The sequence below is a fragment of the Cygnus olor genome, chromosome 2 (assembly GCF_009769625.2).
Source record: "Cygnus olor isolate bCygOlo1 chromosome 2, bCygOlo1.pri.v2, whole genome shotgun sequence".
Classification (NCBI taxonomy): domain Eukaryota; kingdom Metazoa; phylum Chordata; class Aves; order Anseriformes; family Anatidae; genus Cygnus; species Cygnus olor.
This window is the reverse complement of record NC_049170.1, coordinates 18,693,563-18,721,045: the sequence shown is the minus strand read 5'-3', so window position 1 is coordinate 18,721,045 and position 27,483 is coordinate 18,693,563. Positions and strand designations below refer to the sequence as shown.

Genomic DNA, 27,483 nt, shown 5'->3' with positions numbered 1-27,483 from the left:
TCCTGAATATAATGAAACTGTTTCATCCTTATTGTGCACGTAGACCTTTCTTTAGCTCCAACTACATTATCCGTTAGTGCAGTGTGTTTCTCTATTTTTACCTAATACCTGTATTTGTTATCAAGTTTGCAGTTACACCATCTGAAGGTATTTACAGCAAAATTTATGACACCTCTCAAAACCAAAATTAAATTCCTGAACACACTGTACCAACCTATAGAATGTACTTCAGTGATGAGTGTGTTTTGATTCCTGTATTAATAAGGGTATTGTACTTTGCCATTTATCATTCATTCTGAACTTACACTGACAGAACGTTACCACTTATATAAGCTGTACTTCATTCAGGAATAAGAATTTGCTGAGTCAGTTTATATTTTGTTTAGACATACGATTCACAAAAAAGCTAACACGATGTTAATAAAAAAAAAGATTAAAATAGAAAAATAAACCCCCCAAAAAGATACAATTTCTCAGATGAAAAGAAGAAATTGCTTTGTCACAGAGAGTGAAAGGAGTAACATTCTATGTTGTTACTCTGAAAACACACTGCATTTTAAGGGTGAGCGCTCAGCTTTGAGCAAATTTCTTCAACAAGTCTTTAATTAGAACAGTAGATTTTTAACTTCCAATGGCTGAAGATTAATTATCACATTCTGCAGAGGAATTACATGCATTTTTTATTTGACTGAAGTTACAGTGGTGCATCATGTCTCTAAAGAATGCTGACTGTTATTTTAGATGTGATTAAATTTCTCCCTCTCTGTGATGTTGTAAAAGGGAGAAAACCATAGGATTCTGTTGTATGATGCCATTCGTTTCTATCACCTTTATCTTCAGATGTTGTACCTGTCATCACAGACTGACACCTTTTCCTCAGTAAAACACGCACTGAAATAGGGACGATGACTTCTAGAAATACTTTTAGTCATCATAACTTTTGACTGCATAGCAAACTACAGCTATCAGAAGACTTTTCTGATAGGCCTGAGCACGCCCAATGCTCAGCCTTGCAGAACAAAGACAACATCTGTCTCTTCATGGCTTTCCTCTAGCAGATGCTATGCAGAACTGACAGTCCTCGAGGCAGGCCCACTTTTATCCAAACAAATGCATCACAGCCAAAAGGAGCATAAATTCCTCTGTGTCATATCATAATCATGTATTGACACAACTTAAGAGCAGACCAACAGCAGTCAGAAGAAACTCATACAAGTTATAGAGGCAACACAAAGCAGCAGAACACTTTTGGAAAATGACAACTCCACCTCAAACTAATCCTCTTTTCACAGTCAGAAAAGGACACTAGAATAAAAAAAACATAAACCACAATTCTTCATAAAAAAGCTTCATAAACATACCAACTGAAGGATGTCCTCATCTTTTGGCATAACACTAAGTTCCAATATGCTGTCACTGAAACAGAAAAATAACACACCACATATCAACTTTTGTAATGTGAAATGTGAAAGTTTTTTTCCAAAGATGATACATTAACTTCCATCAGAGTCTTAGCAGAAAGAAAAGAATAGAAATCTGTTTTAATATACTAGCTTTACGGATAAGGCAATGTACTTTGACAATTTTATTTCATTATTTACTATTAAGATTCCCAAGATACATTCAATGTTTGGAGCTTCTCTGACAGAACAAGGTAACAAATCTTTAAACACAAGTAAAATTTCCCTCTGTCTTTCACTTAAAGTCTGTTAGCACTATTTAAAATTGCTGGGAATATTCCAAAGTAACCAAATCAAACATATTTATCAAATTTGCAGATGTAATCTGGCTGACTGAATTTGTCAGTCTGAATTACTGAAACCAAAAGCAGCACGTTACTTGAAGCGATAAAGATCCTGACATCTGTACAGGTCAACCAATATAATTCAAGTACATGCAAAATCAGGACATGGAATAGAAGATTCATTGGTTATGCAAAATCAAATATTGCAAAACAGTGAAATCCACAGCTAGTTCATATCAGAAAAAAAACTATTTTCACAAGCAAGTATATACTTGTAACAGTAATACAGAACAGCTGAATTCTTTTTCATTTCATCTGAGATAACGTAACACTGCTCACGTTCATTACATGTGAACTGGAACAGGTACAGAGAAGGGCTACGAAAGATTGCTTGTACAGCCTATTTTATCTAGACTTGCAAAACAGCAAATTAAGAGATTATACCTGTTATTTAGGAATCTCACAATTCAAAATATCACAAGAAGAAAGGATATTTAAAGAAACTGACCAATACCAACACAAGTACCAAAGAACAAAACCTAACTGGACAGATCAAACTAGAACTGAGCTTATCTGTACCAGGCAGTACAATTCACTGCTGAGAAACCACAGAAGTAGCACAGAGACCGGCCACCAATTCTGAGTACATAAAAAAGTCTATGAAAGGACCGAGAAAGATCTCCGTTTCTTCCTCCTGCAGAACGGAAAGTCTCGTCTCGAAGATGTAATGTGCAATTTATTATGCTTTCACATGTGAAAAACGTTTCTATTCTGTGGTTCCTTTTCCGTTTGTTACTGGCCACAGACGTAAGGCTGCATTCCAAAACTGCAGAGTAAGGGTGTTAGGTTTCACAATATTCCTAAACCATTATTAATCTTGGAAAAAAACGTGTTCTCCAAACAGCATAGATTAATTTAGCTTTAAAGCCAAAAGTCATTAGTAACAGGTTTACGTTTTTCTTTTAAATCTATGCACAGCCAGGAAAAATAAGTTTTCAAAAATGTTTTTACAGTTTTTCAGAATATTGAATTTTAAGACATACAAAATTATTTTATCCTTTTTGTGTATTTACAATGTATACAATATTTTGTATTTGTATTTACAACGTATACAATATATAATGTATATCCTGTATATTTACAAAACCATTTCCCATTTTGACTGAATGCATGAACAGCAAAACTACTGTCAAAGAATCATATAAAATAGTGTCCATCAGGAGGGACTTTTGCCTAAATTCTTCAGTATGGGTATTAAACTACTTACCTGCTGTAAAAAAAAAAAAATATGAAAGAGATACCCTAGTTTGGGGCATTTCCAGTGAAGTATTCAAATTTCATTGCTACGCATGGGTAGCACATGCATTTTTGTTTAGTCGTAATTCATATTAGGCAGCTTATGGTTTGATAAAAATCAATGCTTATTTGCAGGATAAACTTTGAAAATTAAAAACTTACACAGCATTGCCCATCTTCAGATACTTTATATATAAATGAAAGTTTCCCACCGATATTTCAACATAGAACACACTTCTTACAGAAGTATAGTGTGCTTTTTAAATACACATTTCTCTTTAAAAAAAATAATTTAAATCCATTTACACCATTTAACACCTTCTTTAGTAGCCATCCAAAAGAGGGAAGTGGGTCTATTCAGGAACAGCACTTTGTACATCATTCAAACAGCTATTCAATTATTCTACTCCTGTTTGCCTGCAGAACATTCTGGAGACAATTCGGATCTTCCTACTTTTTATTTTTCAGAGAGCTCTCAGAGTATTCTTCAATTCTGGTATCAAAGAAGGTGGTTAAGGAATACCTTTCAGGTATGGTACTATAACATGCATGTAAATTAGGAACTAGAAAGCATTAATAAAAACCATGAAAGAGAGGAAGTGGCAGCTTACACTAAAATATTAGTTACAGTATTACGAATTCTGAGAGATATCTATCATGCAAATGACTTTCATTACACAGAGTAAAATTTAAACTTCACTCAGAGGCACCAAACTAAAGCACTATGATGGGTTGTCATCGTTACAACTATTTTCTTGCATTATTTCACATACGTTTCTGAATAACCTCAGCACCTTCAAAAAGGGTTTGCAAAAAAAAACGGAATAGACTTAATCATTCTAAATCCCTAAATTTCCAAAATCAAAATAACGAAAAAAAAGCAGTTGGGAAATCAGATTTTTATTTTTTTTAAACAAAGAACAATAAATAATTTATGGAGTTTACATTAGTAATCAGCACATCTCCAAGCTGATTATGTAAACAGATGAGAATAAATTCTTAATGGACCAAACTAACAACTAAATGTAAAGAGTAGTAAATGCAGATTTAAAAATAATCTTAGAACTAATCTTGCAGGAAATGGTTATTTCTGGAAACTCTTTTGAGGTGTGCCATTCATTATCCAGAGGAAATAATCAGTGTAAGCTTAAATTTATTATCTCCAACCAGAGGAAAATAGATAATGTCCTACACAGCTTGAAAATGAAACTTTTCCAAGAACAATACAAAACATGCTTGAATTATAGGCCATCAATTAGTCCTACTGGAAGTTATGGGGATCTTTCATCTAAACATCAAAAAGCATCCATTTGGATCTGGCATGAAGAAGGTGACCAAGTTCTGATGTCTGCAGCATTCTATGATGAGAACAAATATCTGCAACTGAACAATTTTCCAGAAATACAATGAGCTGCTATGGAAATGAAGCTGCTATGGAAATGAAGTAATCTAATTTTAAAAAAATAAAGTACAAACCAGTTTCATTGCTCAATAGCTGAACAATGTGGGGGGGGAACTCTCTCCCTTGAGAGGTTGCAGAGGATTAAGACGTTGCAACTTTACTTAAAACTGCTCTGAAGATGATCAGAAAAATTAGGAAAGAACAGCATTTACAGTGGGCAATATATTTGAAAGGGCAATTTAAAATAATGAAAAATACAGTGATTAATACGTCTAGAAAATCATCACACATACAAATGGAAAATGAAACTGTCTTTAGTCATGAACAAGAGACTTCAACTGACAACTTAGTCTTTCAAAAGGCTTTTCAGCAAGTCACTTGCACAAAGCCTACTAAAAAGGCCACGAAGTGATGGATGAAAAATGAGCTAAAACACTAAACAGAGCAAGATCTATGTAACTGGGTAATTTTAAAATTAAAAGTTTAAATACATTCAGAAGTGAACTTATGCAAGACCAATCTATCAAGAATTGTTAAAATCAAGTGATGCAGATAAAAGCTTTGGTTCAACAAGTTCCTAAACAAGGTAGGTTCAGGACTAAACACGCTATACTTCCAGTGTTTTCATGCACTTCTCCCAAGAATCCATTTCTGGATACTGTTAGAGAGGATACTGACATAAAGAGACTATCAGTCTGATCCAGGATGCTGATGCTGATACAAGAATGGCATGCTAAAGCAAAATACATGCAACAGAAAGCAATTTCTCTTGCCATGAAATGGTAGGAGCAGCACATGAAACAAAATAATTGATGTGTAGAACAGACTGCTCTGAGTTGAAGAACGTTGTTTTCCAGCAAAGAATGAGAGAGTCCATTCATTAGTCATATGAGAAACTGTTACATAACAGACATCATTGCCTGTAAGCTACAAGGAAAATGCACCTAATTCCTTAGTCTGAGCTATCTTTCTACATCAGAATTTGTATTTACCTCTTCATCTTAAGAGATTCAGATGAAGATGTCATGATATTTACGTTTTCTGTAAAACAAAACAAAAGCAAACCACCACCAAGAACAAAAAAAAACACCACAACCCTCAGGGCTAGACATATTTGGCTGTGATCTGCTGTGACAGAATCACGGAATAGTTTGGGTTGGAGGGGAACCTTAAAGATCATCCAGCTCCAACCCCCTGCCACGGGCAGGGACACCTCCCACCAGACCAGGTTGCCCAAAGCCCCATCCAGCCTGGCCTTGAACATCTCCAGGGATGGGGCATCCACAGCTTCTCTGGGCAGCCTGAGCCTCACCATCCTCAAAGGAAGTAATTCCTTCCTAATATCTAATCTACACTTACCCTCTTTTAGTTTAAAGACGTTACTCCTTGTCCCATCACTACACCTCCTGACGAAGAGTCTCCCCCCAGCTTTCCTGTAGGCCCCCTTGAGGTACTGGAAGGCCTCTATAAGGTCTCCCCAGAGCCTTCTCTTCTCCAGGCTGAACAACCCCAGCTCTCTCAGCCTCTCTTCATAGGAAGAGAGCATGCTCCAGCCCTCTGATCATCCTTGTGGCCCTCCTCTGGACCTGCTCTAGCAGCCACTGGAAGATAGGATTGGTCTCTAATTTTTGGATGAAGGTAAGAGATTTCATTACGTGCCTAGCAGGTACATCATTCAAAGTAAATAATTACATCCTGTGTCTTAGCTGTACGCTATTGTACAACACTAGTGTTTGTACAACTACAAAATTAAAGAAGTGATACACAGTTAACTATCTCCAGTCTTTCTAAAGGTTACAAAGCAGACAGATTCCATCTTTCCAGCTCTTGCACAGGAAGTACTAATGACACAAAACACATTTCATTTTACCTCACTTATACCTTCTGCCACAGAGTTTTGCCGTTTCAAAAAACATGTACCTGGAACTTGCAGATTTTGAGTGAAATCTTGAATAAGATCTGCATTAAAGCAGGAAGATGAGGATCTTATTTTTCCTCCTCCTTCCTGTAAGCATAACTAAGTATTAACACATGAAGATTCACTTAAATTAGAATGTGGTATGCAAGATTCATTTGGAAAACATTTTTCCATGCTGGTCATAATACATCTCTTTTCCACATAACATTCCTATACTGGAAGCTTGTTCCTATAGAAGAAAAACAGTAAAAGTGGAGAAGAAAACAAGAAAACAGTAAAAGTGGAGACTGACCTGAGACATGAAAATGAGTTTCTGGACTTATGTACAGACATCATTTAACAAGCCCCTGTGAGTTCAGGAGCAGTAAATATTACTGTTTCTTCACTTTGTGTAAGGTTTGTAACTTGTAGCAATATAATGGAAAGATGCAGATGCTGCAGATGTTTTGCAGGTATGCACTGGCATAGTATTTTTCTTTTACCAGATATGCTGACCTCTAGTTATCAGACCTCATAAACAAGGTAGATTTTTCTGATTTTCATTTTAAACAGAAAAATGTGTGTTTATGTGGCCCTTATCAGCCCATTTTAAGTTTATACAACCTTCCTCTATAGCACTCTGTGATTTGGTTACAGGGGACAAGGACTGACATAAACAGACTTTGGCACAATATAGCACACCCAATTTTAAGCCTTTTTCAGCATTCAGTATGTTTACAGAAACAAATACATAAAACAGCGTGTACTAGGGAAAATTTTAGAAATACGATTACTTTTTCAGAACCACCATAAGCAGTCATTTCCTGCTTAGTATAAAAAGTATGATACACAATTGAATACTAGAATCTTACCTGTTCTGTATCAAAGCAATGACTTGAGAATATGTCTTCCCAATAACACTTTCTCCATTGACTTTTATAATTCTGTCACCTGTAAAGGGAAAAATAACACCTTAAATCAACTTGTCTTGACTTTTTTTTCCTTGTTTTCATTTTGCACTTCTGTATCTCACAGCAAGCAACATCAATACATTAAATTCAAGGTTAGTCCTCTTTAAAAATGAGAAAAGAAGAAAATGGAAGATGAGCAATAAAATTATACGTAAACGTATATAGGACGTCAAATTCCTACACTTTTCACAGGACATCTTCAGATGAGGTATCTTATTAAAACTTCCAAGTAAGTCACCTAGATAATCATAGAAAGAAAACCACAAGCAGGCATAAGCTATATCAGCGGCTCACTTAAGCATCCCATCTTCAAAGTAAAGTTTTCCATGGGTGATACCATGTACCGAAAACTCCATCTAATTCACAAGCAAGTCCTCAGTAGATATTTCATTCCAAACAAACCAAATATTAACTCAGAACACTAACAAGGATATTAAAGGAAAACTGTACATTTCACACTTCTTTCCTCTGAGAAAAAAATAAATAATGTGCTCCAGGTTCTTCCTTCCTTAAAATAATATGGGTTGCTTCCAAGACATTACTGGTTCTTCAGTGCCTCACAGACAGCATAATGGGTTATTTCTTATCCATATAGATCAATCTTTAGACCTAATATCACTTTTATCAGATTTCTCCTAATAGTTTGTTGTACCTTCTTCATTCAGAGTTTCATTCTCACCATGAATTAAGTGGCACATATATCACCATGAAAACATGAAAAGGATTTTCACCTTGTGAGCTACTTTCAACTTTTGATGAAGAACTCATCCCATTACTTCAACAAAAAGAGCATTCATGTCATCTCTGATCAGAAGAACAGAAAAGTATTTGAATTTACTAATGAGGAGAAAATGGTCTCTAAAAGGATTACAGATGGGGGGACTATAGAAAGCTGCTGGAAGAAGTATTGAAAAAAGGATCCATGCAAAGTGAGCCAAAGGGAATGACTTTTTCCAGCACTGTTTTAGAAATTGAAAGCTTTTTGTGTGACCAAATCAAAGACAATGAAAAAGTAGTTAACTCTAAAGACTCAGCCTGACTCAGTGGCAATAATGCTCTAAACACGTTTCCTCTGTGAGGTTCCCTATACCGACCCCATGGAGTTTCAGACTTACCAACCCACATGGATCTGCTGACTGTTTTTGATTTGGTGATAACGTAACCATGCAACTAACTTGGTACAATATTTTCAACTTCATACAAGTTTGTGTGCTGGTTTTAAGCTGCTTATCACCCTTTTCTTCACCTGAAAGACCCCTCTCAGTTTTTTCTCTTCCTTCCTAAGCTACAAAAGGAACATTGGTGGCAACATTTAATGATTACTATCAGTCTTGCGGATTACTAGGTATCTGCAACATATGGTAATCCCCATCCCTGTGTTGTATACATACAGACACCCTAAGCAATTAGGCTGAAAAGCTCAATTTTCATTAAAATGAAGTTAATTTTGAAATATTTGACATTACACCAAAATACGTCCTTACAAAAAGCTGCAGGAGACAGAAATGTTATGGTTTGTACCAAAAAATATTCTCTCTAAACCCTGTCCTATTAGGTCATATGGCAAGACTTCTTCAAATTGCATCAGATTCTTCCCTGGAACTTAAAACTGACTTTTTTTCCAGGCTGTTTTGGAACTTGCCCACAGATGTAGATCTTCACTCAGTATCCCCACTGAAAAATATAATTAAGAATACCTTGCAAGTAGGTCATATTAACTTACCTACTTTTGTGCAGTGTTTATTTTTCAAAGAACACAGCAATGAAATAAGGCTACTTGAAGCACGCACCCAATGAACCAGAACAGGAACCTGCCAAAAAGCCCTCAAGTGGGGCACACTGCAAAACTGGCTACTTGAAAGAAGTGGTGGCAGCCAACTCTGCAGAACACGATTTTGCTCCATTTCAGGGGAAGGCATAAAAGGAAAGGCTAGTAGTGCCTTTGCCTGTAGTGCAAAACAGGGTATAGAAGCATGAAGGCTTTTTCTCATATAATTTTTCTCATATCAATCCAGTGGTTCATTAAAAAACTTTGATCATAAGTGTTTAAACACACTTAAAACAGCTCCTTTTCTGTATACGTTATAGTCCTTCATATTCTTGCTTATACATAAATCACAGCATAAAGACCAAGGTATTGGAAGCATGGATCTGCTTTGGCTGTCCGTACTTCCATACAAATAATTATCTAATACTTACATTTGGAACTCACAGATATGTTATTTTTAATGAAATGTATCTGATATTAAATATGGGAAATATGATCTTTCTAACTGTAGCCAAGATAAACTTAAAAGAGCATTAAAAAATACTCAAAAGGAGTTGTCTTACTTTTAAGTTATTGTACCCTCTTCCCTCAAATTTACAAGAGCACACCATGCTTTCTGGTGAGTAGCAGGCAGGTAAGCTCCTGAAACACAGCTTACTGATTCTGGGTAGTCAAGCTTGGGTTAAGATTGCCAGTATTACGTAGTAAAGGACCCTACAGCAATGAAATAAGAGCTGAAAAGCATAACTACCTAAACTAGTATTAGATTTTTCGAGCTTCTTCCTTCCATGATGTAACTATAAAAATAAAGCCAAGTTGCATAAAAAATAAATAGAATCAAAACACAGATAATTGTACAAAATAAATATATAGTGTCTGTATTAGAAGTTAAGCAATCTACCTTGCTGATCATTCCCTGAGTGCTTTATAATGTAATTTCAAGACAGAGATACAGTAATATTTCAACCTCAAGTTTTAAACAAGAAATAGTGGCATGACCTAATTAGATACAATGACTACCAGTGTTTCTAAAATATTCCAGTACATTAAAAATATTTTTTGCATGTATTTTTTGTTCTTCATTCTGGGCTCCTAAAATCTCTTCTATGCCTAAAGATAAAAATATTCTCTACAGATTTCATCTCTTTCAATTTGGCAAACACTGAACAGAGTAGAAATTAGCATGGCTCCTCTGTACAACTTCAACATATGCTGCATTTTATCAAGCCAAAACATTTCTTTATATAATAGCATTAAAATAATGCCAAAGTAACCCTCCTCTAAATAACCACTTACAGAAGAGTTAAAAAAGAAAAATACCATATGCTGTAAAATAGGATCTAGAATTGTTTTTAAATTGCAGATCATCCTAGAATGTTTTTATTTCTTTAGGAGGAAACATACAAAAATTATCCTATTACAGACAAATGCATGTGTACAACTGTTTTCAAAAAAAAAAAATCAACATCCCTCTACGTCTACAAACTAGCTTCCTTTCACAGAATGTATGTTTTGCCATGTTTTTAAGAAAAATGTGTGTTTGTAGTGGTATCCATCTACATAACTTATTGTACTTTTATCGCTTCTAAGACATCCCCCTCTAACATAGGGTTTTTTTTCCTTCAGCTCTTAAGTAAGGGTGTGACAAAGTACCTGGCATTTCACAAAAAACATACTGCCTGCTCCAGGAATTAGAGATTAAATTAAACAACTGAACAAAATTTAGTAAGAAAAGGCAGTCTTGAATTATTCTCATTTCACTTAGAAGAGATAAAATAGTTTAAAGGACAAAAACCTGTATGTTTTGAGGTTATTAATATGTAATAAAGCACAAGAAATAGCAGCTTACATGCGTCATTTTATTAATCATTTTATTATCTTACAACTATGAACAAGTATACGAGACTAGTAAGACTTTTACGCCTTAATAAGTATTACACAGCACCTCCTGAGAACACACAATGGTGCTTTTGAGGTGAAAAACACTTGATCACAATTCAAAAGATGGGTTTCAGAATTCTTGAAGAAGGTTTAATGGTAGACAAAATTATATGTAGAAGCTTAAAACGTATATGTATTTTTACACCATGTACACGAACATGCAGAAGAATGGTACCTGTGCAGAGTCCAGCTTCAAAAGCAGGTCCGCCCTCTTTAACTTGTTTAACAAATATGGTATCCATTGGCTCCAGTCTATTCCTTTGTTTTCCTGAGGAAAAAAAAAAAAAAGTATTTCTTTAAGTCTTGAATTATACTGCATTACAATGTTTTCATTTTAAAGAATTATTTTGAAACGTTATCCAGCCATGTTCGTCAATACATGGAATACCAGAACCTAATTTGGTGGAAGGGAAGGAAGAGATACAACTTAGCGATGGCACTTGGTAGGTCAGGTTGATGATCTGTTAGACTTGAACTTGAAGGTCTTTTCCAACCTAGATAATTCTATTTATGACTATACAGACAGCATTTCTTCTCACTATGCTAAAGATCTTTTAGGTGTCAGGGCAGAGGGAGGGCAAAAATGCTCACAATTATGAACTTAAACTTGTGAATATGTTATGTTAAACGTTTGTTTTTGTTGTTGTTGTTGTTTTGTTTTGTTTTGTTGTTGTTTTTTTTTTCCTCCCCAGATTCATTTCATGATGTCTTTGCTGCTTTATCATCATGCTGATGCCTATACTGTTCAGTAAGAAATACTCCTTCCTCTTCTGGATTCCTATCTTGCTTAAGATAAAGCCAGGGTAAGAATTAGTAGTGCAAATTGAAAAAATAAAACCTTAAAATTTTTCCCTAGAAGTGAGAACCATAAAACTGATTTATGGTCCTCAAGGAACTGAAACACTGATTTTCTAACCATATTTTTCAGATGCTCCAAAATTAAAGTTTTCTTGTAGATTTATCGAAATTCAAAAGGCAACATATACTTCAAATTAAATTATGTCTGCACATGAACTGTACACATCTATATATACACGATATAAACCTAAAGTTAGCCTGCAGTAGTTAGAAAGCCTGTATCTTATCTTCTCGCCTTCTCAGCATACAATTAATTTTTATGCTTCCAGGAACACAGGCACCTTGTGCTTTTACAGGCATTTACTAAGCAATTCTCAACTGAAGTAGCCATTGCTTCTGAATATCTGAATAAGATGTGGAGGAGAAAGGGAGGCAGAAGAACGCAGTTAAACAAATACAAATGAAAAACCAGCACGGTTACACTGCAGACTAAAATACAGTGATGCTGTCCTGAGCTACCTCTGCATATAAACAGAGTAAGCCATCTCACAGCTCCTACGCAGCTTCACTAGTTTAATTTTTCATGCCAGGAGCTGAAAAGAAACAAAAATAAAAATTTTCAAACTTTATTTCCAGTCTGCCAGCAGACTGCTGCAGAATAAACTAAGTTCAGGGCAAAGTGTAACCTGTCTCTCCTGACAGTTCTAATCTATGTAGTAAAGAACAGAGATGAGCGTTACAGAACCAGTGGTAGAACCTTGAATGTTACAGCCAGAGAAACACATACCATGCCCATGCTAGCCATAAGCACCCTGGTCCCCCCCCAATTCCCTACACCTCTATACCACCACCGTTTGGAGGCTGTATGATGAGCAAGCCTGGGAGCTGATACAGACTAAAAATAAGCCGGGTCTGGGTGGATCGTGTTCAGGTTTCCCAGGAAGCCCTGGCATTAAGGAGAGGGCGGTGTAAGCTGCAGAAGAAGTAGGAAAAGCAATAGCAAATAAAGAGATTACTTAGAACTGGCACTGCTGATAAAAGAAACACTCCCTGAAACTACAGCTACAAGTTCTGACCACTTCAGTGACGTTTTGTTGATCAGACACAAACGGCACTGCTTTTGGCAGCACTGACACTACAACTTAAATATTGCACCTGGTCATGTTTCCTAAGCCACATTCTCTTTCTCAGTTGTTGACGGAATATAAATGAGGTGACCCCCTTATCACTTTTTTTGGCTTCATTTCCATATGGGGAAAATTTATTATCTAAAGAATTTCAATAAACTGCACAAAACCTGGCTTCCCTCTGAATCTCATTCACAATTTTCAAGTACAAGTTTGAGCCCAATGCCTTCCTTTTGTAGCCCTCTCAGCGTCCTGTCATCTTACCAAAATCCAGTTCTAAATGGCCTTCTCAAAATAACTCTGAACGGGTGGAGAATAAACAAAAAGTTGACTTGATAAGATCAGCTAGCTATTACATACAACACAACTGAATTATAAATCAAAAAAACAGCTGGCAGCTCAGTCCCCAAATACTTTAAAATTTGATTAGCAGGACGCAGCTACAAGACATACAAAATGCTCTTTGTGAAGCAAAGCTAATATCTGTCATTATCAATCTGCTGATTTAAATAGACACTGAACACAAGGCAGGTCTCATCCTTTAAGAGGCAGGAACATTACAGCGAATTTAGACAAGCTCAAAGAATAATTTACCCCAGATACTATGAACAAAAGGTAGCTTCAGAGTGAACAGTTAAAATACAACCTTTTATAGGACCAAACACCCTTCCCAGTGTTGCCACGTCATGTGCTACTGAAGAGATACAATCCCAACGGTGACAATAAAAAGTAATGGAGCTCCCATGGCACACGTAATTTAAAACACTCAATACCTGACCCAACGCAGAATCACAGAATGGCTTGGGTTGAAAGAGACCTTAAAGCCCATCCAGTTCCAACCCCCTGCCATGGGCAGGGACACCTCCCACCAGACCAGGCTGCCCAAAGCCCCATCCAGCCCGGCCTTGAACACCTCCAGGGATGGGGCATCCACAGCTTCTCTGGGCAGCCTGGGCCAGGGCCTCACCACACTCTGAGCAAAGAACGTATTCCTTATATGTAACCTGAATCTCCCGTTTTAGTTTAAAGCCATTACCCCTTGTCCCATCACTAAGAGTCCCTCCTCAGCTTTCCTGCAGGCCCCCTTCAGGCACTGGCAGGCCGCTATAAGGTCTTCCCAGAGCCTTCTCTTCTCCAGGCTGAACAACCCCAACTCCCTCAGCCTGTCTTTGTAGGAGAGGTGCTCCAGCCCGCTGATCATCCTTGTGGCCCTCCTCTGAACCTGCCCTAACAGGTACAAATCTTTCTTGCGCTGGAGGCCCCAGAGCTGAACACAGAACTCCAGGTGAGATCTCACAAGAGCAATCACTTCCCTTGACCTACTGGTCACTCTTATTTTGACGCAGCCCAGGATCCAGTTGGCTTTCTGGGCTATATCCTTCTCCCTGGAGCTGTTCTCAATCCAGTCATCGCCCAGCCTGTATTCACGTCTGGGATTGCCCCAGCCCAGGTTCAGCACCTCACACTTGAACTTGTTGAACCTCATTAGGTTCACATAGGCCCACTTCTCAAGCTTGTCCAAGTCCCTTTGTATGGCATCTCTTCCTTCTGTGGTATCACCTGCACCACTCAGCTTGGACAGACCCCTGAGGGACCCCACTTATCACCAGCCTCCACCTGGACACAGAGCCACCGACCACCACTCTTTGGGCATGGCCTTTAAGCCAACCCTTTATCCACTCAATGGACCACGCTTCAAATCTGATTTAGAGATCAGGGTGTCATGTGTGACCATGGCAAAGGCCTTACAGAAATCCAGGTGGATGACATCTGTTGGTATTCCCTTGACTGATGCAGTCACTCCATCAGCTTTTCAAATGTGATGGAGAGAGGCTTGGTAACTACATCAACCAGTTCCATCGGGACCCTAGGATGCATGCCATCATGACCCATAGTCTTGTAACTACTACATTTCATCAGGTGGTCTCAGACCTGTTCTTCCCTTACAGTGAGAGGGACTTTGCTTCCTCAGCCTCTGCCTAGAGGTTCAAGGACTTGAGAAGTCCTCAAGAACTTCTTGAGGGAAGCCTGACTGCCAGTGAAGACCAAGGCAAAGAAGTTGTTGAGTACCTCAGCCTTTTCCATGTCTTGTTACCAGTTCTCCCTTCTCATTTATCAGAGGGGGAATACTCCCCTTGACCTTTTTTTTCTGACCTGCCTTCCCTAGGCAGGTCAGGGCTAGTGATCTACTGCTCGTTTGCTTAGCGCTCAAATGCTACTTCATAGCTTGTGCTTGCCCGAATACACAAAGCGACAGGTCAAGCACCTAGATTATTCCCATTCAATATTAGACAGAAGACCTTTAATACAGGTACCACTTCTGAGCTGGAGAAAAAATTGAACCCATTTATGAAGACCAGAGACTGAAGGTTTCCCTGAACGTATGATTTCTGACTAACCTGCTGGCAGAACACCAGCAGCTACACAAAGAAGTTCTTCAACACTACAGGCAGTCACTGGGGGTTTTCACAACTGTTTTACAGACCAACTTGCAAAGCTGATAACATTGTAAGCATAGTTCTTTGTCCTACATGCAGAAGGAGGTTATGTTGAACACATTATCCTTCCCAGAAAAATGTACGGGCACCTTAAAGATTAAGATCAAATTTGGGGGAAAAAAATAGGCTAACAGGTTTACCGTGTTGTTTACTTTTGCAGGTTCATTTTACAGGTCAGTAATATCCATATACAAGTAAAGGCAAGAAGAAAACCTTGGACTCCAAAGCTCTGGAGATGAATACATGCTCTGCATTTCTCCTTTAGTCGTTTGCATACTTGGATACAACCCAAAACTTCTTTCCTTCAGTAAGCACACAAATGAACTTCCTTCAATGTGTAGTCTCAAAGCATATGCTTGTATTTTAAGTTTGAAATTCAAGCAAAGCTAAAAAAAAAAATGTTTTCTGACAGTAGCAGCTAATGATAGTTTCTTCAGACCAGCTTAAGGGAAATAAATCTTGTAGATGTGCATCACAGTCATCACAGTACTAAATTTCAAGTAAAATTGGTAATCTAACAATCTATCTCAGGTCTCAAGACTTAACACTTCCATTTAACAAATTGATTTTTAAAAAAGGAATTGATCCTAGCAGGAAATATTACAGCTGTAATATTTAAATAAGGCAGCGCTCCCTTACACCGTCACACATCAAGGTCAGAGCACAAACTTTCCTTGCTCTGCTTCAGAATACATTTACTGAAACGCTAAACAAGACTGGCTTATCTCTGTGCCTGAAGCTGAGTTAAACTGTTTGGAAATTGTCCACTAAAGTTACTCTTACTGAAATTATGATGTGAATTACTGCCCAAGAACGCTTTTACATGGCAAGAGATGGAAATCCTATGTAATGGAACAGCAACAAAACTAGCCAAGTCTTTTATGTAGCACTAACAAGCAATGCACAATTAAGCTGCAGAAGGGACTGCTTGGCAACTATTACTTAAGTACACGCCGTTTTTACAGTGTGCATTCACTTAATCACTGTAATGACTTCTGTTTGGGGACCAACATCCAATAAGTAAATCAATATATCATAGTACCTCTTTAACAGATATCTGTTATATAAAACAACCATCCATGGCTTAGATCTAAGTAATTAATTATTAGTGATTAAAAAATTAAGGTCCCTCAGTTAAGAAGTTGCATTTTCTTGTTCACGTTTTTCACATCACGAAGTTTTAGCATGAATAAAGTACACTCAGAGGTCAAAAGCCAAGGAGGAAACAAAGATTTATTTTACAATGAGCATGCCTCATTCGTTATGAGGAATTAAGCCTTTTCTTGCCACAAGCTGCCAATAGCCAATACTACTTTCTGGCTTGTCGGAGACAGAGGTTTGTGTGCATCAGACAAGACAAAGGCATTCCCTTACCCATTTCCTCTGAATTTAAACTCCCTCTGGACGAGCACAACACCCAATGCACCGGGACCTCAGAACGTCTCAGCATGAGGGAGCATCTTCCAGCTCTCAGTTGTCCATAAGAGTAAATAAGTAAATAAATAAATAAAATACTCCCAGAGCACCTGATTTTAAAAACCTTTTTTGGATGTGATCCTCATTCAGGTAACAGTGGGAGCTTTACACAGTAGATGGATGTCCATTCAGACTCTCTCAGAACTGACCTTTCTGACATCATTAATTAAATGCGCAATTCCACCACCACGCCACCGCCCACATCCTCTGGGCACAGAAATGCTTACAGTTGAAAACTGCTTAATGCAGTGAAACCTATTGTAGCCTAATATATGCTCATCACTGACTCCCCAACTAGACTACTAAAACTAACTTTAACTGGAATAGAAACAATCCGTGCTGCCCTTGCAGGAGCAAGGAGGCATCACCACCTGCACTTCAATACAGCCAGCTTCAGACAAAACTCCAGCCCAGCCTATCCTTCTACAGCACGCATTAGCCTTCAGCACGACAAAGCAAACTGCTATAGCACAGACCAAGATCTTGCCTGTCTCCCACCGTCAGGCAAAAACAAGATGCCGCCCAAACCATGAGCCTGAACTGACCTCCTTCCAAGATCCACCACCCAGAGCACAGGTCAGCATTACTTGTCCACTAAGTTCTCCAGCTCCATACTACAGTGTCAGATTAGATTCACAATTTTCCTAATATCGAATTGTCTAATTTTTTATTTTTAGCATATCAGCAATTCCTTACAAGGCAATACAGCAGCTTTTAACTACTAGCCTGTCACGCATCTAGCCTTATTTGCCAGTGTTTTCCCAATGCTCATTGCTGCATACTGCTTTGCCTCCTCCCTGCTCCTCTGTACGTTTGTAAACAACTTAATTAAGCATTATGTTGCAGGCTACCAGCAAATAAGACAATTTTTGTCCAAATCTTCAACTGCAAGTAAAAACAAAACAGAAAAAAACAAGACATTATGCACACAAAAGGACAGGCAAAAGATGTGAGCTGCTAGGAACGCCCACATGCAAGGAAGCAGTACAGATGTAAAGCCCGACTTCTGTGAACAACAATTTCATATATATTTAATTTCTCCAGAAGTGCAGCTATGAACAGAGGTGAAGTTTTACATAAGAGTAATAAAAAAACCAGAAACACATGAAGTGGCAAAGTATACAAGTTAACTGACCAGAAACTGAAAAACAGCCCATAAAGACAAAAAAAAAAGTGCATAAAACACAAAAGTCTCTAGCCTGAGTAAATGGTCACCAGTCAGGGTAGGTTGCAGCTCAAGTTAACAACCAGGCAGTAAGGTAATTTTGCTAACAGAACAGAGCAAATATTCCTTGCAGTACAAAAACCTCCCTCGAAATTATGTTATTCAAATGAAAATGTGACTTTAGAGAAGGTAACTTTGAACTTTTACTGAACTTTTACTTCAGATACTCAGCATCATCAAAAATAAGGAAATAAAAAGAATATTTAGAAGGTGGTTCCTTAGAGGCTTTAGAAGGCTCAGGGCAGAAATTCACTGGCTGAAACAAAGGTACTATGGACTCAGGGAGTCTTTATATTGAAGTCATTAGTCTCAACAACAAAAGTTAAGAAAATTGGTCTTAAGTGTTCATAATTGTATGCAAATCTTGTAATTAGACAACAATTTTCATCTGAATAATAATTGTTACCTTCAGTAACATGTACGATCAAAGTAGAATCTACAGAATCACAAGTGTAATGCATCTTGTTTCAACTGATGTTCCAATTAATGTCAAATCAAATTACAGCATTTTTTCATAATGCAAATATTTATCGTCATTTACGATCTAACCTCTACGCTACCTGGATCGACTAGCTGAGACTACAAGTCAGTGCCACCTCCTCAGTCCGACAGGAGGAAAATTTCACACTGTGAAGTCAAAAGGAAGCTCCTGCCAAATGTCTGGAATACACAAGTGGCAGAGAGGAATACACTACTACCATAGCCGCCTGATTTGCAAAATAATAAAATTCTAATGTGCTCATTTCTCCCTGATGGAAAGGGAATTCAAAAGATGACTATTTTGAAACAGAGCACTAGAATTAAAGAACTGTTAGCATTTGTACCTGATTTACACTTGGGGGTCACAAACACCGAAACTTCTCCTACCTCCCCAGAACTAGACATAGAAATTAATTTTGTCCAGGTGCCAGGTCTGGCTTCATCTGCTGAAATGCTAGGCTGGAATACTGCTACTGCAAGGAACACGCCTAGCATTACACCAAATATCATAACCTTCATTTGTTTTTAGGCTACACTTTGCAGACCAGAGTTACTATTCTGCTCTATGATGTATCTGGAAAAGAAAAGAACATGGCAGAAGTGATATCAAATCCACTGATACACGGTAAGCAACAAGCACATCACTTCTCTGTAGTCATTAAACTTCTGATATGAGACAGTCAGATAAAAACCATCTGAGTCGCAGACAACAAAGAGCACCTCTCTGACATAACTTTTATATTTTGATAAAAATGAAAAGCTATTGCTGACATCTCTCTTCTTTCTCTTTGACCTGCAGAGCACAAACCTGCAAGTGTTTAGGGACACAGCATAACATGGTTCTTTCTTACAAAGTCTCTCCTAAGAATCTGCTTTTTAACAACGTGCTGGTTCTCCTCTTCAAGGCACCTGTAACGTGCTTAGAAATCCTCAGAACATGGGAACAGAATAAAAGCCACGAAGTTTTGTTAATAATTTGCAGAACACTTTTTGAAACAAAAGATCTAAAAATAAAAAATAACGAGAACAACAGAAAAAGGGAAAAAAAACAGAAAACAAAATTCTGTCAAACATCTGTCCTCCTAACCGAACAGTTGCAGGTGGCTGTGCTGGGTATTGCTCCTGGCCCTCTGCTCAGCAGGTAGAAAAGGTGACTTTCATTTCTATACTGTATCCCCCGCCTTGTGAAACAGCTTAATTATTAGGACAGGCTTTTATGTACACCTGACTCAAGGGCGAGGAAACATTTCTCTGGAGCATGAAAACTTAATTACGCTCCTGGATATCCAAGGCATTTGCACTCCGTATGTTTCAACTCAGATCAGAGTGGCACTGATTCTCGGGGCACCTTTCAGGCAAACAGAGGAAAAATAGGCATGGCTACAGTGGGGCAAATGTTTCTAAATGATTACAGAACCAAAAAGCCTGCTACTCATTTCCCAAGCTTCTCAAAAAGGGCTTGCTCGATGTACAGCAAAACTTAGATTTAATTGAATATCTGTTAAAAATTAAGTCCTTAAAACTGCCAGGATTACATTTAACAGTGCAGCTAAAGACAATTTTGGATTTTATAATCTGCAAACTGCATTTCTTGCATAGTGAGCATTTCTCTACTAGCAATCTGTTACAGAAAAGGAGCCCAAAGGTCCCAGTCAGGCCCCAACAGAGCTTAATTTCACCGACTGTCAAGCATGAAGTAATTCAACTAAAAACACTAAACAAAACACAGTGCCAAGGATGAGCCTCTAAATGAGGACGGTAACGAGTAAAATAGTGTTGTTGAGTTGTTTAGCTTTGAAACACCTGGCATTCAATTCTGTGATTCAGGAAAAATACATTCTGTTATTACTTAAAACTCCTCTGGTATTTTGATTAGGCAACTCAACGATGGTATTTCTTCTTTTGCTTACTCTTCTCTTCAACCGTTTGACTAATACAGCCTCAACTCCATCCTCAAGAGAGAGGGAGACAGGAGAGAATCATCTGGCATTTTTATGAAAGACGTAACAGTTTCATCTTAAATACAGACTTGCTCAAAAAGTGTTATTTTCCCACTGCATTAGTCATCAATATTATGTTTTTTTTCCTTTCTTCCTAATTCTCTCAAATCTAAAATGAAACCTTCTGAAGTTTCAAATTTAACCTGTGATGAAGCAGTCTGGAATACTTCATGCAGTTCTCATATACACGTAGCACAGCATGGCTGAGCTTGGAGGCCATCTGGTCCAGCCTCCCAGCCCAAGCAAGGCCACCTAGAGCAAGCTGCCCCCAGCCATGCCCAGATAGCAAACACAGCCATTCAGGCTATACCTGTTGTACCCAACCTATAGAGTCTCCTGATAATCCATGGAATTACATTGACTTCTAGTAAAAATCTTAAGAGCCACATAAAAGAGGAACTATCAGGCTCTCATCTCTGTCAAAAATTAATCTAGCCCTCTTACAGCATTCTCATCATTCAGTGGTAAAAAAAATAAAGTTGGATTAAAGATGCACAAAAAATGGCCATTTGCTATGGTACTACCTAGCTCTTTTCCTCTCACTCACACCCCATTATCGTATACCTTAAGACTGTATCATCCCAGCAATCTATTGACCTTTCCAAATACTCGCTTTCACATTCAGTCTCTTGTCCCTTATCTACCCTGTTCTCATCATCACAGGCTCAATTAGTTTATTTCATAACACACTGAGCTTTAATAGACGATGATGTTAGAAACTGTGGGGATTAAAATAAACCTTGGGAGGATGCAAACCACATTACAGAAATAGTCTGTTTAAAGAAATAAAACATCAAAACCACACGAAGCATTATATAAGCAGCAGGAAGGAATAAGAAGCCTTTCCTGATTTTTTTTCTGCTATTCCCCCAAACGTTCTGCATCAAATCTGACTTTTACAGAGCTGAAGGAGCTTGGGTTATAAATGGCAACTTTTTAGCTTAGAAAATTGAAGGACAAACTTTAATCCAAAGTTAGGCACATCTAAACAATGTCTGGTGATTGCAATTTAACAACCTAGAAATGCCAGTGGAAACAGATGTCTGAAGCCTCACTAGAAGGTGCACAGCCTTTATAGTCTCTACAGAAAAGGAGACTGAGCAATATACCTAACCCACCTTTCATTTTGCTGGGAAGATAAGCTGCTAGTTGCTATAGATACCTCTACATAGAAACAGGAGATAAAGCGAGAACATTGTATTAAAAAAATGATACTAGATCATACTGATACTAGACTTCCTGACACTGCATCAAACATAATATACCTTAGTTCTCATAACAAAGATGAAATTCATTTATGATACTAGTACTATATCCTTAGAACTGTTCATTTTAGTCATGATCCACATTTAAAAAAAACATATACGTTTTAGAACAAGCTACAAAAAAATGACCTAACCACTCAATATGTACTAAAAACTTGTATTTGGCCAACTACCATTTCAAGGAGCCTTTGAAGGATGAAATGTTCACCATATCAAATACACAATGAAATGGCTCAAAAGGAGATGGCTTCCCCTTTCACCACTTGCCACATATTGACAGAGCAAACTACGTGTTTTATATAAGCACACATGTAGATTTATAGACATTTTTCAGCTTGTCTCCAAAGATTCCTACAAAGATCTTCTGCAAGATTTTGTCTGTGAGATACTTCTTTTAAATAAAAATTTCTAATAGTGAAAAACTCCTAAAAATTGGAAGAATGCTGATGGTATACAATCCTCAAAACACACTAAAAACATACTTCCAAGTTAATACAGGACGGCTGGTGTTAACAGAATCCACTAAGAAAGATCTGCGTAATCTAATAGGTTGCATCTGTCAGAAAAGCATTTTAGCTGAAGACAACAAGAAATCTTCACTCAAAGCTGACAGCAGAAAAGTGACAATTTTGCACTGGAACAGGGCTTCACAAAAATGAACAGCTCGAAACTCCTCAGCTTAAGTCTTTGACAGAGGAAAGCCCAAGTGAATTACCATCTACAGACTCTAAAAGAAAAATATTTAAGGTATTTTCACTGTTGAAGCACAGCTTCACAGAGGCAAGTTTTCTAAACAAATGTGAAGGAAAATACCTAAAGTTTGCCACTAGATGGCTCCTCTGTATGACCCCCAAGGCACTGCAAGCCTGTTCTCTAGCTGTGGAAGCAGAGCCCGGGCTTCAGCAGTGCCAGCAGCCAAATACACACCTTGCAACTCTGAAGCAGCTCCACTTAACTTTCCAGTGTTAATTACTCAAAGAATCCTTTCGATAATCCTTTGGAGAATTTCAGGCATACCTGCTTTTGCTAAATTAATCTCATGTTGTATGAAAAATAAGATGAATACTTTTTGTGGTTTTTCACAAACAAACCACTCTCCTCACTTGAGAAAAGGAACAACTTACAGCAATGTCAATAGGAACAGCGTAACAACCCTTCCCCTCCACCCAGGGTCACACTAGATGTTGGGAAAAGTCTTAACACTTTTGGTCCCGTTTTGTTATTTTTAAGGTAGGATACACAATTTTAAGGTAGGATACACAAAAATGGTAGGTTAAGTTCAAGTGACACCTATAACCACTGACTCAGTCATTTCTTCCCTTTCCATACACAACACAAGCTCAACTTTTCTGTTAATTAGCATATTATCTTATCCAAGTATGCTTTGTGCCCTCTGATCTGTATTTCATGGCATACAGTGTACTAAGGTGCTATAAACACGCAGCAGTTGAGCTATGATTCATAGCTTAAATAGCTAAACAAAAATTTCCAGACAGTAATCTTGCTCCCACCTGTGCAGGTCTCATAACAAACCAAGTAAATGCTTGTTCACTGCTGTCCCTCTACTGAAAAACAGATCCCAGATGAGCATCTAAGGCAAACAGACCCCCAGTCACACCTTTAGCTGATCCACCTCTCCCTATAAGAAGGATTTTGTCAAACTTCTTCCTCTCCAACACAAGTGACACCTCCCAGGCACGTTTGGCAGAGCAGTAACTTCATTCCCTTCCTAACAGGATTTCTCTTTATCCGTTTTGACAAACAGGGAAAAAAAAAAGGTGGCAACAGATCTGGGAGGCAGAAGGGGAGCTAAGAGGAATTGGAAGGCACTGACTTCTCACTGTTTAACAAACAGGTAAAGGCAAATGAGCAACACCAGGAGAATGAAATACGTAAGTGCATCACCCCCTCACCCCCTGGAAAAGAATAAGAAAATTCAGTTACATTTGAATTTCCCAGAATGCTTCAAATATGTAACAGGTACACAAAAAGCCTGGAACAAAAGTTCAGAGATGCCCTCTGCCTTTGAGCTAAATGAGATTTTTAGGTGTATGTTGAAGCTAGGTACTGTTCTCAACTACAACGTAAAGCAGATTGCAACCCCCCAGTAAAATCAGCATTCCTTCTGTGCAGTTTCTGAACAAAGGTATCCAGGTTTACACAGGCCCACCCTCAAACAACTGCACTGGATCGCCACATTAAGTACAAACCGAAGTACTGCACATTACACTCACCCTGCAACTAATCCTGCATCCTTTGTATACCTTACAATCATGACAGAATGGAAAAAATGGAACGTAGAACTGGGCTCTCCACCCGAAAACCTAATTTCCTCACCCAAATCAACACATTTGTTATCCCTGAAATGAAATAAAGAGATACCAGCACAAAGGAGAGGTATGGACGAGAAAACAGCTAAATGTTGAATTTAAATTGAGACTAAGACAGCTCCAATTTGTAAAAATAAGTTAATCGAATTTAAAAAAAGACAGCAGACAGAAGCAACGTGACACAGGGAAAGCTATGAAAAAGGAGGGGAACTGACAGACAACCTTGAAGAAAGTGATTTTTTTTTCCATCCCTCCTAAATCAAGTGCAAGATTTTATTCACACATTTTATCTGACATCACTGAAACATATTCCATGGATCTCAAAATGTACATGAAAATGACAAAGTACTGAAAATGATGAAATAAATCAGTACTATTAAATACTGAAGATACTATTACTAGGTTGATAGTACTTTTTATTATTATCATTTCTTAAACGGTTGTATGCCACACATAGGCACTTTTTATCATCAGTCTCAACACTAGGCTTACATACTTCTGTGTCACTTCTATTACAGTCAGTTGCAATAGAAATCAAATTTCATACCGGCTGCTCTTAGATGCACCGTACAGCATCTGTTTTTTAAAAAACACATCTATAATAAATACAGAAAGCAGACCCAACCTCTCTGTAGTACTCTGAACAGCTGAACTGTGGGGCTTAAATGCAGATCAATTTAAAACTTTGTTTTAAACAACGTTTAAAACTTTGGCACTAAGAAGGGAACACAGCTGGTTTCTTGCCTTCTCAAACACATGACAAAATAATAGGTTGCTCAGAGAAGCTGTGGATGCCCCATCCCTGGAGGTGCTCAAGGCCAGGCTGGATGGGGCTTTGGGCAACCTGGTCTGGTGGGAGGTGTCCCTGCCCATGGCAGGGGGTTGGGACTGGATCAGCTTTCAGGTCCCTTCAAACCCAAACCATTCTGTGATTCTGCAATATGCGGGGCACAAGCGATACATACAGCATGTGTTGTAGTAAACTGTAGCAAATGCATAAACTAAATAGGTAAAGCTAAAAGACTTTTTTTCCTTTTGCTCTGATGCCACACAACTCCCTAAAGAGCTTGAAAGTCACACTTAGTAATTTTACATTTACAATTACCATTTTACATTTTAAACTCTTAGGTAGTTAGTGAAGTATATTACATAGCTCGAGATAAACGCTCAACATATTGAACCTGTAAAAGAATGAAAAGAAAACATACCTTGTCTATTTCCATTCTCTTCATCCTAAGGAAAAAGAAAGAGGGCACATTAAAAATTCACTAAATGGAAATAACACATAGGCATCTGTAAGCTATGAGGATTTGAAGTGAACGGTATTAAGGCTTTCATTCTGAAATTGTAGCATAATCCCTGTTTACGAAAAAAATAAACTGTTCCATGAAACCTCCCCACAGAAACAACTTGAAAGGCACTATCTGACAACAAATGTACAAAAAAAAAAAACCAAAACACTGTCATGAAGCCTAATACTGCATTATGTGTTTTTGCAAGTATGTTTCCACCCTGAAAAGCCAGGCAGAAGAGATTATACTTTCATCACCTACAAAGTTAAATAATATGCTAGAGTTCTTTAATACTTACAAAAAAATTGTAAGTAAGCTCTGAATATTCTTCCTGAAATTTGAAATATCAAGTTTGTTTTGCCTTCAGTGATTCTGCTTACAGAAAAATATCTACCCCAAATTCTATTTTGGAAAAACTTTGAAGATTTTCCTTCTGGTTAACGCACTGTATTTACAAACCTAACTAACATGCATCAATTAATCCTTCAAAAAAAATCCTCTACAACTAGAATGTACTGATGGAGAAGGGCATGCTTAAAATAGCATATGATTACTTATTTCAGCTTTCTTGTCAGTACTTTAATATGGATGAGTGGCTTTTGAAAGAGCATAGCTGATTTCTTCTTCAGCAAAAATCTACCATTTTAACTTTCTAAAATGGTTAAAACATAGAAATATGTGCTTTTTTTTCCCTGAAGCGTGACTTCATGGACTAATACATTTTCCACCTACATACAGTTCCTTAGACTAATATGTATTACTTGTAAAGTATTTCTAACATTTTACTTCACCTTTGCTAATTAAAACAGCCTCACCCTAAAGGAAACAAGGAGCAGGGGATGATCAGAGAAGTAATCTTCACCTATACGTTTCCTCCCACTTTTAAATGGATCAATTCCATATTTCTAACTTTTCACAGTAAACACAAATCACTTTTGCATATTAAATATTCCCAAAGAAATTGCATGTTGATCTGAGTATACTATTCAAGAGAAGACAACTTGCTGAGAGAGACCTAGATACAAATACTGTATTACATAATGAGGATGAGACAGAAGTCTTTCCTAGGTGTAAGGCATTTCTTTCACGACATATAAAAGCGAAGTACAGCCTGCACCTCAAAACATTACAATAGCACAGAAATTAACAGAATGCCTGCTGGAGCTTTAAAAGAAACCACGTAAGTGTCAAACAAACAAACAAGAAGAGTGAATTAACAGAGATCTGGTACTGATTTGGCTTCTTAAAAGTCATGATAATCAATGGCCATTATCACCCCAACTCTGGTAGCAGCAAACAGCATATCCTTACATTGAATGGTCCTGTCTGCTCTACACTTTGGTAAAAATGCCATACTATTTGACAAATGCTGTTAAAATTTACCATTATATCCCTTGAACACCTGTAACAGTCAGTTGGTTTTCAACTATGTATGATCACCCAAAAGAACAGCAGTAAAGAATTAGATGAGGCTAACATCTGCATGTCTCTAATTTCCACCCGATCTATCAAGTGAGAAAACATCTTTAGGACTCTGAACATCAGAGCCCATATACATACGGATCATACCTAGGGCAGGCTACCTTGTTTAATGCTATCAACAAAAAGTTATGGAAGGGGAAAGTTAGTTAATATAAAATTGCCAGCATATGAGAGACACTGTACTGGGTTTGTCAGTTTGTCACCCGGCATGCAAAGGTCTGTTAAAAGAAACACCTGCAAAACATTAGTTTTTCATTGTACCAAGCCAATGAACTTGGGCCTTTAAAAATGGAACGCTTTATAATGCAAATGTTTTGGAATTAGCTTTCTCTCCTACGTTTACCTTTTACACTTTGCAAGGTGTTAGAATATGCAGCTTCCACACCTAAAGCAAATATATTCATTTATCACTTACCAGCTTCTCAGACTGATTCAGTTTGTACAATGTAATTCATATGCAAAGAAGTGTTGCTGACTAAGAAATCCTAATA

At 37.7% G+C, this 27,483-nt stretch overlaps 1 protein-coding gene across 7 annotated transcripts in view; it reads right to left on the bottom strand.

Annotated features, from left to right (window-relative positions):
- ARHGAP21 (Rho GTPase activating protein 21) overlaps positions 1–27,483 on the bottom strand; it is a 124,198-nt gene that overhangs the window by 42,103 nt on the left and 54,612 nt on the right. For all 7 annotated transcript variants that reach the window (XM_040546290.1, XM_040546288.1, XM_040546293.1 and 4 more), the window contains exons 3-6: positions 25,427–25,451; positions 11,195–11,287; positions 7,212–7,290; positions 1,362–1,416 (exon numbers count right to left, since the gene is read on the bottom strand). In XM_040546290.1, the coding sequence (XP_040402224.1) occupies positions 1,362–1,416; positions 7,212–7,290; positions 11,195–11,287; positions 25,427–25,451 (252 nt within the window). The remainder of the gene's footprint in view (positions 1–1,361; positions 1,417–7,211; positions 7,291–11,194; positions 11,288–25,426; positions 25,452–27,483) is intronic.